The sequence below is a fragment of the Hyalella azteca genome, unplaced genomic scaffold (assembly GCF_000764305.2).
Source record: "Hyalella azteca isolate HAZT.00-mixed unplaced genomic scaffold, Hazt_2.0.2 contig17651, whole genome shotgun sequence".
In the NCBI taxonomy this organism is placed as follows: Eukaryota; Metazoa; Arthropoda; class Malacostraca; order Amphipoda; family Hyalellidae; genus Hyalella; species Hyalella azteca.
Window position 1 is genome coordinate 102801 of NW_025947427.1, and position 12281 is coordinate 115081.

Here is a 12281-nt window from a genome sequence, read left to right on the forward strand (position 1 = left end):
CAGAATCTTCAAAATGAGGAGAAAGATAAACACCAACTGGCTTAAAAAGAGATCCCTGAATCTTTTGAAGGGAGTTAGAACACAGCCTACACAAACCGCCAATCCTCCATTTAGATATATTAAGAATCTGTCCAACATTGAGCTCTCAGAAGATGAGATGAGATTGCTCTCAAGGGGCCTCAAATTCATTCCAACACCCAGCAAACAGAAAGCCTCAGATTTGATCAGAGCACTAAATGAGTTAAGAAGAACTATGAACTTAAGGGTTTTCTTCCATAATAAAACAAATAAAACAACCCCTTTCCACACAAAATCAGTATGGAACCCCCCGGAAAGGGATAATACCTCCCTGTTAAACTTTTACAAAAAAACAGATATGAAATCACAAGAATGTCTCTGACGAAAGCTAAAAATAATCTCTCCCATCCAGAGAGGGAAGCGCTTAAAACCCTGCAATCCAAGAAAGACATCGTGATCAAACAAGCGGACAAAGGACGTGCAATCGTAATACTGAATCGGGACGATTATATAAGAACAATCGAAAAACATCTGAACACTGAACACTACAAAAAATTGGAAGAAAATCCCATTAATGACATTTATGAAAAAGTTCAACTCAAGTGTCTGGAGTTAAGATAATCAGGTCAGATAAATTCCAAAACTTACCATTTTCTGAAACAAAACAAGGAAGAAATAAGGACACCTACTATCTACATGCTACCTAAGATACACAAGAGAACACCTCCAGGTCAAGCCTTCGTTGGAAGACCGATAATTTCAGCTTGTGGAGGTCCATGCGTGAAACTAAGTGCCTTTGTGGACTATTTCTTAACACCAATCGTTAAAAAGCAAGAAACATACTTAAAGGACAGTCATGAACTTCTAACTGTGTTGAGAACACTCCATTTGAGCCCGAACGTATTACTGATATCGCTTGACATTGTATCCATGTACACGAACATCCCACTGGATGAAGCGATCAAAACAACGTTGGACTCCTATCAAGCTAGTTCTGTCCCATACGAAATTAATAAGATTAACACCGTGGACTTTAGAGATATCCTCAAGCTTGTCTTGGAGAACAACTTCCTTGAGTTCAATGGAAACTATTATAAGGAAATGATTTGGGTGGCCCAGGGGTCGAAATGCTCCCCAGAAGTCGCTGATATTTTTATGTACTCTTTGGAAAAAACTTTTGTCGAAAGAATACCAGGTTTAATTTTGTACAAAAGATACCGCGACGATATTCTGATCGTAAGCGAAGCAAACAAACCGGAGATTCACTCACTGGTCGAGGATTTGAATTCGCTCCAAAGTCCATTAAATTCACTATGGAACTGAGCGACAGAGAGCTTAATTTTTTGGATCTCACAATATATAAGGGAGAAAACTTTAAGAAGAACGGCATTCTTGATACAAAGACTTTCTTTAAACCGGCCGAAACATTCCAGTACATACATGCAACCAGTGCCCACCCGAAATTTTGTTTGGGAGGTTTTGTAAAAGGCGAAATTCTAAGACATAAGAGGAACTGCAATAACGCATCAGACTTCATAAAAACTGTGCTAACCTTTTACAAACACTTAATGCAACGGGGATACAGTAAAGAACTGTTCTTGAAGCAACTCAGAGAAGTTCTAAAGAGGAACAACGATGAAAATAAACCCTTGGAACGCGCACTTTTCCTTAAAACCAAATACAACCCTGGCACTTCAAACCATGAACTGAGAAAAGCTTTAAATAAACACTGGAATTTTATAAATAATGACCCCGAACTCAGACCTATCTTCCCTTCACCACCGATCATTTCTTTCAAAAGAAATAAAAACCTGAAAGAATTTCTAGTCAGATCGAGGCTGGAAAAAACAAACTCAGAAAACGAGGATCTAAATATATAATAGGTTTTCTGTAAAAGAAAGGTATCCATCAATATATCCCAGAGCCTGATGAGGAAAACGAAATAGCGTCATTAATAAAACAACTTAAAAGAGCAATTATTTATTGAAATGGCGCTATCGCTCTGAAAGGATTATTAAGAATTTTATTAAATCCAACTAAAGAAAAGAGCTCTATAAATGGAAAAATATACTTATACATACCTATAATCAAACCTAAAAGGAATTTATCTAACTCGGTTACCTCCCCATCTATATGGTTTTTCGGTTCATGCACTCCTAGGAGAGCTCTATGCTCCCCGATAATGTGGGATTCAAAAGATATTAAGCTCTTGGTCGCCAAACCCCAGATTATTTGTGATAAACTCAGGGAGAGGTGTCAAGTCCTCCAGTAATGATTGAACCTCACATTTTGTAACCTGGGAGGGACTAGGTATTGGAGCTACCACGTTTGGAGGGACGATGAGTAACCTACAACGAGCGTGTGGAGAGTGCATGGCCTCTGCAGCTGCTTCGAGAATTCATGTAATACAAAGGCACAACGTTTAAAATAAACGGATGGCCTTAACTTTTGACCACAAAGGAAGCTTTGGAGGGATGAGTGACCTATACAAAAAGTATATCATATATAATTTAGTATATATTATGAATCTTCAATACACTAAGGAAGCCTTGGAGGGTTGAGTGACTTATACAAAAAGTATATCATATATAATTTAATGAATCTTCAATCACAAAAATTAATAAGTTTTTTTGTCTGGGTGTTTTTGAATCGCTCGTACAAACAAAGAGAGTTTTCTGGGATGAACGGCTGCCTGTTTCTTGGGTTGCGCCTTTTTTGAACTTGTATTAATTCAACCATGCCCGGTTGGACTCATAAGAAGCTCATTTTCGCGGATGTAGTTTGTTGTTCGCCTGTGACGTCATTGATGACGAACACGTCACGGGCAATAACCAATCGGGGACGATTAGTTATTGACGGGCAAGTGACGTCACGGGCAATAACCAATCACCGAAATGCGTTCAAACCAGTCAACCAATCCGTCATGGGAATGACGGTTTTGTTTACGTTTCTCGATCTCAGTGACGTAACAAGAAAGCTGAACTGAAAGACGGAACTTCTCGTGGGTCAACCTTATATATTTAAACCATGTGGCTACCCTCCTGCCGGTGCCATGACAGGGCTTCTGCGTTTTCGGTGCAACGCCTGGTCTCACAAGCGATGTTCGACACTTCGTTGCGAACACACAAGCGATATTCTTTGACTCGAGCCACACTACCGTGGCCTATGCTCGAACGACTCTATCTGCAGGCAAATTACCGTTCAAGCACTGATGCAATACCTCCTCCGATCACTCCACTACAGCCCGCTCATTATTCCTCTGCCGCCGTCTGTCACTCTCCGGTAACATAACTTTGTAATTAAATTCTACGTAAACTACTGCTTGTAGCAACCTGAGGACGTTTGAACGCAATCGGAAACGTGGCGGTAGCCATCAATGGAAGTCATTTTGCGCTCACAAATAACGTATCTTTTTTGGGAAGTGGGTTTGTGAGATTATTACTCTGGCTACTTATATCAGGCGGTAGAGAGTGAACCAACTAATATTGTTCTACCAAATCGTTCTCCCCTTTCAACGCAAGACAGCCACCGCTTTCTGCAATCAGGTTACGTCAATAGCTCCACACGCTCACTGCCCCGACACACAACCGTCACAGAAGTGCCGCTCTTCTCCCGCTCGTGCATCAGTTCGCAATAGGCTTTAAGGGGAGCGTCTACCCTAAAATTGAAAATTTTCACTTTTTCGGTTTTTATACTCATTTAAAGCTGACATTCTGCCCTATCCAACGGTACCACTGCCATATCTGTACGTTGATTAATGATTTCACGACATTTCATGAAAGGGGGGCGGGTGGGGGAGTTCTTTCAGTAATAGATAGGAGATAATTCGCTGCCCCAGCACTACAAATACAGTGTTTTTATGAGGTCTGACTCAGTGTGCCTCCGGGCGTTGTACGGAGAGATGTGCATGTAGTCGCTCCCATCATCCTTGAGTGGAATCAAGCTCCAGAAACGTTTAGTTTGGTATCTATGCTACATTGAGCGCATATTGTTGTGCGCGCGGGACTTTGTCGCGCTCTCCTCAACATTCACACTTATTGTCACGGAAAACCTATCTCCTCCTAGAGTTTTGAAGCTACAACAATGAGACATATATCATTCAATTTGCAAATAAACTATCTACAAAATGTTCATCCCGGTTTTTCTACTTTCATTATAGTTTGAATTTTATTCTGCAAAAAGAGGGGGGTGGCGGGGGGGAAATCGAAAAATTTCCGAACATTTTGGAAAAATTCCCCCCACTTCCACAAAAATTGGAATTTCAAAAAAAAGGGGATGAACATTTTGTAGATGAAGACTTCACGCATCGAATGATATGTGTCTCGATGTTGTAGCTTGGAAATCCTAGGACTAGATCCATTTCTACAGTACCCCCTTTTATAGCCGTTTTCTAAGAATTTCACGTTTTCTTTCATTTTTTTTCGAAAAATTCACACCAACAAAATGCGAGTTTTTTTCCATTTTACATATGTGTACCAAGTTTCAGAGTGATCCGACTGTAAATAGCCGAGATAATTTTTAGGGTAGACGCTCCCCTTAACGCAAGCAGTCGTCCGCCAGCCCGCACCGCGGCTGCATCCATAGACCATTCGAAGTTACTCGACAACAGCGAACACGTTCTACAGTTCACATTGTTCTAACATCCACCATCCACCCTCTCATCGGAATCTGCCTTCCTCACCCCACCATTCAGCGCTAGCGTCGTTCGGGCTACTGCAGTGCCCTGGCATACTTCACATTTAAGGTCTTGTCCACTTGAAAACGCATCTTTTTGCCTGTAATTCTTTTCCCTGCCCACAGCGTCACCTTACTGAGGAACAGCCCCGTGGAAGTACCGTCCTTTTTGGCTAAACTTGCCTCCCCCTTCTTCTGGTCGCTCTCCCCCGTCCGCCGCCTGATCTCTCCGTGCGCGCAGGAGTGTTAGTTAGACTTCGTAGTTCAACAACGGTATAATCACACCGAGAAAAAAGGTTCCATTATTATGTCCATCGGAAGTGTTCACTATAATTCAATTTCGTGGGAAAAAAATCCAATCATAATTTTTGTCCGCATTACCCTCTATACCACCTGACATGAGTACCAGGAGCAATATTGTCACAAGCCTACTTCCCAAAAAGGATACGTTCAGTTCTAGTGAAATGACTTGCACTGTTGGCTGCCGCCACGTACGACAACTTTAAAATGTTCTCTTGCGTACAAAAGTCCTGAGGTTACTACAGTCAATAGGTCGTGTATAATTTAAGTTAAAAGTTATGCTCCCGGAAATCGACATACGGCGATAGAGGGCTAAAAGAGAGCGACTACTTGGGCTTATGTGCACACACTTTAGTGTTCCAAAACATCAGCCCAATCTATCCGAAATATGACGGCCCTTCCAGGAAATACAGCATTAAATCAGTAGATACTTTTCTTACCCCAATTTCTCTTTACCGTGCATGCACTCTCATTATGACCTGCGAAGTTCTTCAAAAGGCAATCGATTATTAATATACATCCATATCTTAATATCCATTAATTTTGTGATATATGCAATAGTTTACATCAACTCTGAATGAAGAAAACTTCGCCAGTTGGCTACCGCGTGGCGTTCACGATCACCGAATTAGAGGCGGTACTCTAGCGATACAATCTTCATTTACACTAGCCAGTAATGACTTTAACAGGCACCAAAACTTGACGCCAACGACGACGACTCTTGGCAGCGCTTTCCAACCTGGGTCTCATGAAAATAAATATAGCATAGAAACAATACAACAATATTAACAATGTATTCAATGAAGAAAGTTACTTACTATGTAATCTGCTTCGAGACTAGGGTTGACAAAGCTCGGGTCATTTTAACATGATCTTAAAGGCAGGTAAGTGAAGTATAAATTCTAAGGTCAAATTATTAATTCTAGGAGTCGAAAGATACAGAATATTCAAGTATAACGATTTCTGATCTGCAAGATTTAGTATAATTTTTTCATAATAATGGTTGAGAAATTTCACAACGAGCGACTGAGAGTAAATAGCCACTCATGAGCACCTGTAATTGTATAAAATTGAAAGCATAAATTGCAATTACTCCCGTGTTTGAATGACACATGTATCATCAAGACAAAAACAAGATGATGAATACCGCGAAAATCAAAATGGCGTTTAGAACTTGAACAAGAGTGAAATAACCAGATCAATATCTAAATTTCTATAAAAAACGAGCGTTAAAGATACAAGCCTAGAAAAAAGCTGTATGCCGTGTAATTGTACATATACAATTTTTCAACACTCGAAAGCTGATGAGCATTATCCTCCCACGTGCAGCAAATCTACGCATTAGCAAATTTCCCACGGTAAGCAAGATACACAAGAAATCGCTTGAGAATAATACAAATACAGTCCTTGAACAAATAAAAATCAATAATAGAAGAGACAACAAATTGGAGCTCAAAATTCGAATATCCAGCAGTATAATATATCACCAAAATTTGAAAGTGGGGGCCCAAATATGATTAGTTTTTCCTGTCTATATCGTCCCAAAATCACCACACATTTTTCCTGTCTATCAAGAACTGTCGTTGAGAAACGTACTACAAGTTCAGGATTTGATGCATTATAATTATTGTCTTCGAATAACTAAGGGCACACTCGGTATAAACTAGTCACCTTGCAATTGCGTCTCGGTTGCAGATTTTCAACTCTCCACTTAATTCATTGGATAACAAACCTATACTCCGTTTGGCAGTAAGAGTGAGCTGCTTATCTGTGATATGCAAGGATTAGTGGTGTGAATGCACAACATTCGATTGATTCCCAAACAGGAGAAAATATGTTTGGACGATAGAATGGACGAAACATTTTTTACATAATAACAAAAATCCTTCATAAAAATGGGGAAGGAATAAGTTTTACGGAAATGTTTGATATGAAAAGAATCAAACTTTACAAAAGCAAAGAAATAAAGTCTGAATGGTCCACAAAAGTAGAAATAATGTGAGTCAAATATAAACATCTGAACCCACGGAATCGCACACCAGTAAATGAAATGTTATAAATAATGTGAGTCAAATATAAACATCTAAACCCACAGAATCGCACACCAGTAAATGCAATGTTTTACGTATACAAGGTAACCAACACAATCATTATCCAACATCTCGAAAGTTTAGAGGGTCCGGAAGGAAAAGGTTTGGGGTTCTTCTTGGACGGGTGAATGGCTTCATTTGAAATAAAACAATAGAGTCAGCCATACGTCCATACAGTATAATTATTTGTCAACTGAGCGAGTGTAGCGTTTAAAGAAAAAACTTTCAGGGCCATCCACTGATGTGAGGGTAGGAGGATGAGTTTAACATAAACATGAACCGAAACCTTATGGTTTAAAACGATGCCAAAAACGAAGATGATAAAAATAACAATAAGGTCAACAATTTATGAGTGCTACGGTAATTGTTTCCAACTAAAATGGAACTGTAAGCGCGCGTGACTTGTGTTTACAAAAAACAGATAGGAATAATAGTATAAATGAACGAGGGATACAGTGTTAAAAATTAAACGTCAACAAAATAAAGGAATAAGAGTCCTCCAAAAAACTCCAAGTATTTTAATAATGAAATATAACTGGGAATGCACAATAGTCAACTGATAGACAGCAGCCAGCTTCTACATTTTTAGACCAATACTTCCCTCAATAAATGTATAAACTTTCCCTTAGCGTGCTTCAAATATGCAATACTAATCATACATTATCAGAACACACATACTATGTTCAGAGATGAAAATCATTTTATTGTTCAAATTCTCACTTAAAATTGACCCATAATGAAAGTCAGTTCATTGTGTTGAATGAGAAATGGTTTGACCCATAATAAAGTACACAATATTCCAACGATCGCGATATCTTCATAAAATCTTTGTACCGTACCATCACGGAACACGCATATGTACCGTGCAGTAACGTTACATGCAGCTATGTGTGTGTACGTAAGTACACGCAAGCCAATAGCACCGGTGGTTTTGAGCAGCCAGAATTATACCCTAACAGCCATAACAAGCCTAACATCATCAGGGATTTGTACGGCCATTATGCCGCTGTTATGCGTTCGGCTCTCCACACGCTGTCGCCATACGAGTCTTCTCTTTGTCCAGTAGCAGCTTGGCGCGGTGAGCGGTCTCCATCAGTCTGAGAGTAATGCATATAATCATTCTTATGCCTAAATAAAAATTAGATTACAAGTAATCAGTTCATGGACTCTGTAGATGGAAAACTAACTACATAAACAAAGGTTAGCCTGAAATTCAGTAGCAATGATGAGACAAAACTTTTTATTTTTGTTCTACTTTATAAAGAACACTAGTATCTCAATTATCCGACTTCACTTCCCAGTTGTCCAAGCAAACTCCTTTGAAGTTTCATGTCTATTCGTGAAGCGCTTCCCCATGCTATTCCAGAATAATAACGTTCAGAACTTAATTTGCTTAATAAATACACGCCGTTCTAGCTTACCAGGTCCAAAATACCATCGTTCTTGCGGCAGAACCCAGTTCAAGATTCGGTTGCACTTTAAAATGCACACAACCATATTTTAAATAATTTAATTTTATTTGTTTTTTTTTTAATCAACCTATGAATGCAAACCAGCTTTGTTTTTAAGGGACCTATAAAATATAGAAAACAAAATCCAACCTTTTCTGGATTTTGTTTGATTTGTAACATAGGTAAGTTCTGGTTGCATTAATGTGCAATCAAGTGATCAGAGTTAGCGCGTTGCAGTGTTATATACATATTGCAGCAGCAAAAACCCGACTGGTAAAGGAACACTACACATTTTCATTCAAGTTAACATCCTGAGTAATATTTGATGCCCAGATTTGAATGATAACCAATTACATTGTTGTTGGGAGACTCATTTTAATTAATTCTGCAAGCATGTGCGGGTTTTCTGCCAAGAGGTCTCTGCAAACCCACATCATGAACTATAGGATTTGCTGCATATTGATCTATGGTAAAGCTTAGAAATTTCACTTTATTATTGATAAAGTTCACTTCTTGGAACTAATCACATGTTTAATTGATGTCCCTCGTGGATTGTTTTCGTTCCTATCGATCCTTATGTTCAGTCAGATTTTTATATAAATAAAATTATTACTCATCAAGCAAAAAGTTGAAAAAAGTACATTGAGATGGTTTTAGGGGAAGTGGAAATCGTTTAAATCATAGTTTTCTTTGAACACTGTCACAATCAACCTAATGCACACTAACCAAATATCCCAATATCTTCTTAAAACATAATTATATGAATCCAACTCACCTGGTTTTAGTATCCTGAGCCACAGAAGAAGTCAAGTCATGATTGGCAGGATTAGGAAAAAGTTTGGCTAGTACATATGTCAAGCCTTGGTCAGTTAAGTTTATATTCTTCTTGTAGCGCTCGACCCCGAATTTCTGTAATAAAAGAGCCAGGTCAACATCAGATAACCTGGGAAAGAAAAAAAATTAATAAAGAGAAAAATTTAGCAATGTGCACTGCAAAGACAAAAAAAAATTAATTTTTCTCTTCTTTTTATTGTGGGCACAGCCAAATAAAATGAGGAATGAATAATTTTACCAGTTCAAGACAAAAATCAATACATTTTTGCAAACTTCCATCCAAATTGGTTACTAATATTCAAAAATCAAAATAACCAATCAACATCTCAAAAGCAACTACCAAGACAGGTATTTTTTTTAACTTTATAGCACTAAAAACTCTTGCCTGAATTGCGTAGCCCAAACCAAATATTTTTGAGTTGATCCAGACTTTGCGATGAGTGACTGTGGCTCCAGGCTCCTTGTCACATGGTCTGTACGTCACATGCTCCACGCAAGTCATGAACTAGAAACATTGAAGTAAGTTAACCCAATTTTCTGCGATGTTAACTTACGCAAAATAATTCTTTGACTGTGAATGTGCTTATGGAAAAAATTTCAAATAATTTGCATTTCTAAAAATAGCATAAAAAATTAATTTCAATATATATATCATCTAGACAAGAACAAAAAAAAGTTTTAGAGGTGAAAAAACTTCCTTTTGAGAGGATTTTCCAACAGAAAATCATTAAGATATTCCAATCATTGTTGCATTTCTGTATTTTCATTCAATTGAAAGAGCAATTTAAAAACAAATCTTCTCTCACGGTCAGGAAACTGATACAATAACAATAAGGTCTTTTGGCTGAGAACCAATGAAGAAATTGGATTTTATTACTACATATTGCTGCACATGATATGCTCCTTATGCATTCTGTACTGTAAAGAGCCAATAATGCTTGATATAATGCAAAACATTAAACTAGATAGTCACTGTTAAATCAGATGTAAAATAAATATTTTCACTTTGCAGCATTATCAAAAATCAACCTTTTTAACTTTACTAAACAATGAAATATGTTATTGGAAATATTGAAAGCACGCTAGTAGGTGCTCATTTGACCATTTTTAAATAAAAAATTATTATAATTTTATTGTAGAAGAAATAAGGATACCTTGATGCTCTTTGACCCTAAATTAACAATAAGTAGGAAAAAATATTAGGAACAACCTTTCAGTGGAATGCCACCTACAAAATCAAAGCAATGGAAAACCAAAAACCCACAGTGGCAGTTCAATATATACCTTTGTGAGGCCAACATTGGTGGTTACAGTCTCTATGGTACAGCTGGCAGGATCAATTGTGCTGCGCTCAACAACAGCAACTTTCCTAGCAGTGACAATACGCTCTGCCCACTTGGGCATCCGGTTGGTCTTCACTATCACACGTGTGGAATGCAGCTTGCCATTCTCAACTCTTCTAGCTATTGTATCTTCAGAGAGAACATGGCCACTGAAATAAAAGGAAAATATTAAGCTAGGTAAATAGTAAGCTTCAGAGAAATTCTAATAAAGGATTATAATTATATTCTTAATATTATAATTCAGTAATATAAAACAACAAATAAAAATGTAAATATTTTACTATTTGTTCAAATCATGGAAAAATAATTAGCAATCTTAATATCATGAATGGCTAATCAGAAATATCATGAATTGATCAAATTGATGCATCAGTAGTAATTCATTTGAAATCCTTTAAGATATTTGGCTGTGATTGATGGGCCTGAACAATGTGCACTACTTTAAACAATGGTCCAAGAAAAAAGTTAAGTCAATCAAATTTGTGGCTTTAAACTTCTCAACTTCAAAGAAGTTGAATTGAAATGAAATATAAAAGGTGAAAATAATAAGAAACAATCATACCTGGATGGATTGGGATATCTAAGCCACAGTGCCTGGGCCACTTGTTCCCATTTGTAGTGGAATAAACTGGAATCTTCACAATACCGCATGTTTGTAATTACCTGCAGCCTAATCTCTGCACATTTGTAATCACTGAAAAATATTCAAAATTAAAATAGAAAATTAAAAAAAATATTTAATTGTGAATCTCACTAGATGAATATTTATTTACATGTACAGTATGATTATATTTGAATTCAACTCAGCCAGAAAATATCATCAAGAATTCAATGAGTTTAATGGCCTTACTTTGGATATGGTATTAATGCATATAGACAGATAATAATGAAGACAAAAATATTGGCCCATGAGGCTAGTATGGAGCTGCTGTGAAGTGGTGAGAGACGGTCTATTGCACCCAGCAATCTGGGGGTTCAAGTCCCATGCAGGACAAGTTTTTTCAGGAAGCTCAGCTCGTGGCCACCTCAGCTAGAATTCTGGTTGATAAATAAGTACTTGGTTTGTTCAGGATGTTGTGTAATGCAAATAAAATGGTTTTTGGGGGTCAGCAAGCCAGTCATAGTCGTAGAACTGTGTATCATAGCGGCATCCAGTTGAGGAAGCTAATATGTTGTTGGCGTGTAAATGAATAGTCCTGAGACAAACTTGTTGTATGCTTTAATTAACTTGGTTATGATACAAACTGAAGTATGAGGACTAAGTATGAAGAGAAAAATGAAACAAAATGATGGTTATAATAACTACTGAATTCTCATAATTAGCATATGACAGTAAAGAATGACATAATAAATAGAAAAGGCATTAAGAAACATTTAGCTGCAAATTGAACTGAAATAATACCAAGTAGAATGCATATGAGCACCAACAAACAATGTAGGGAGTATAAAAACAGGAGGTAGATAAGTAGAAATAGATATTAAGCAATAATGTCACTGGTTTGCTTGAATTGCAAATTCACTAAAAACTTAAAAGCAAAGAAAACTCTATAAAATTTCATAGTATCTTTAAA

The 12281-nt window shown here is 37.4% G+C and overlaps 1 protein-coding gene across 1 annotated transcript; it reads right to left on the reverse strand.

Annotated features, from left to right (window-relative positions):
• Nucleotides 1-5762: 5762 nt before the first annotated feature.
• Nucleotides 5763-11412, reverse strand: LOC108681843 (protein preli-like). Its single transcript, XM_018170917.2, has 5 exons — nucleotides 11273-11412; nucleotides 10652-10859; nucleotides 9753-9872; nucleotides 9309-9442; nucleotides 5763-8179 (listed from the first exon to the last, which is right to left on the reverse strand). The coding sequence occupies exons 1-5, from the start codon at nucleotides 11359-11361 to the stop codon at nucleotides 8092-8094; spliced, it is 639 nt and encodes a 212-aa protein (XP_018026406.1). The 5' UTR covers nucleotides 11362-11412; the 3' UTR covers nucleotides 5763-8091.
• Nucleotides 11413-12281: the final 869 nt, after the last annotated feature.

What these genes read in the sequence shown, in the direction of transcription:
- LOC108681843 (XM_018170917.2), bottom strand. Translation starts at nt 11,361, where the DNA reads ATGCGGTATTGTGAAGATTCCAGTTTATTCCACTACAAATGGGAACAA. An exon ending in CCAATGTTGGCCTCACAAAG is followed by an intron (nt 9,873 to 10,651) that starts GTATATATTGAA and finishes CAATGTTTCTAG; the next exon opens with TTCATGACTTGCGTGGAGCA. An exon ending in GTTTGGGCTACGCAATTCAG is followed by an intron (nt 9,443 to 9,752) that starts GCAAGAGTTTTT and finishes CTTTTATTACAG; the next exon opens with AAATTCGGGGTCGAGCGCTA.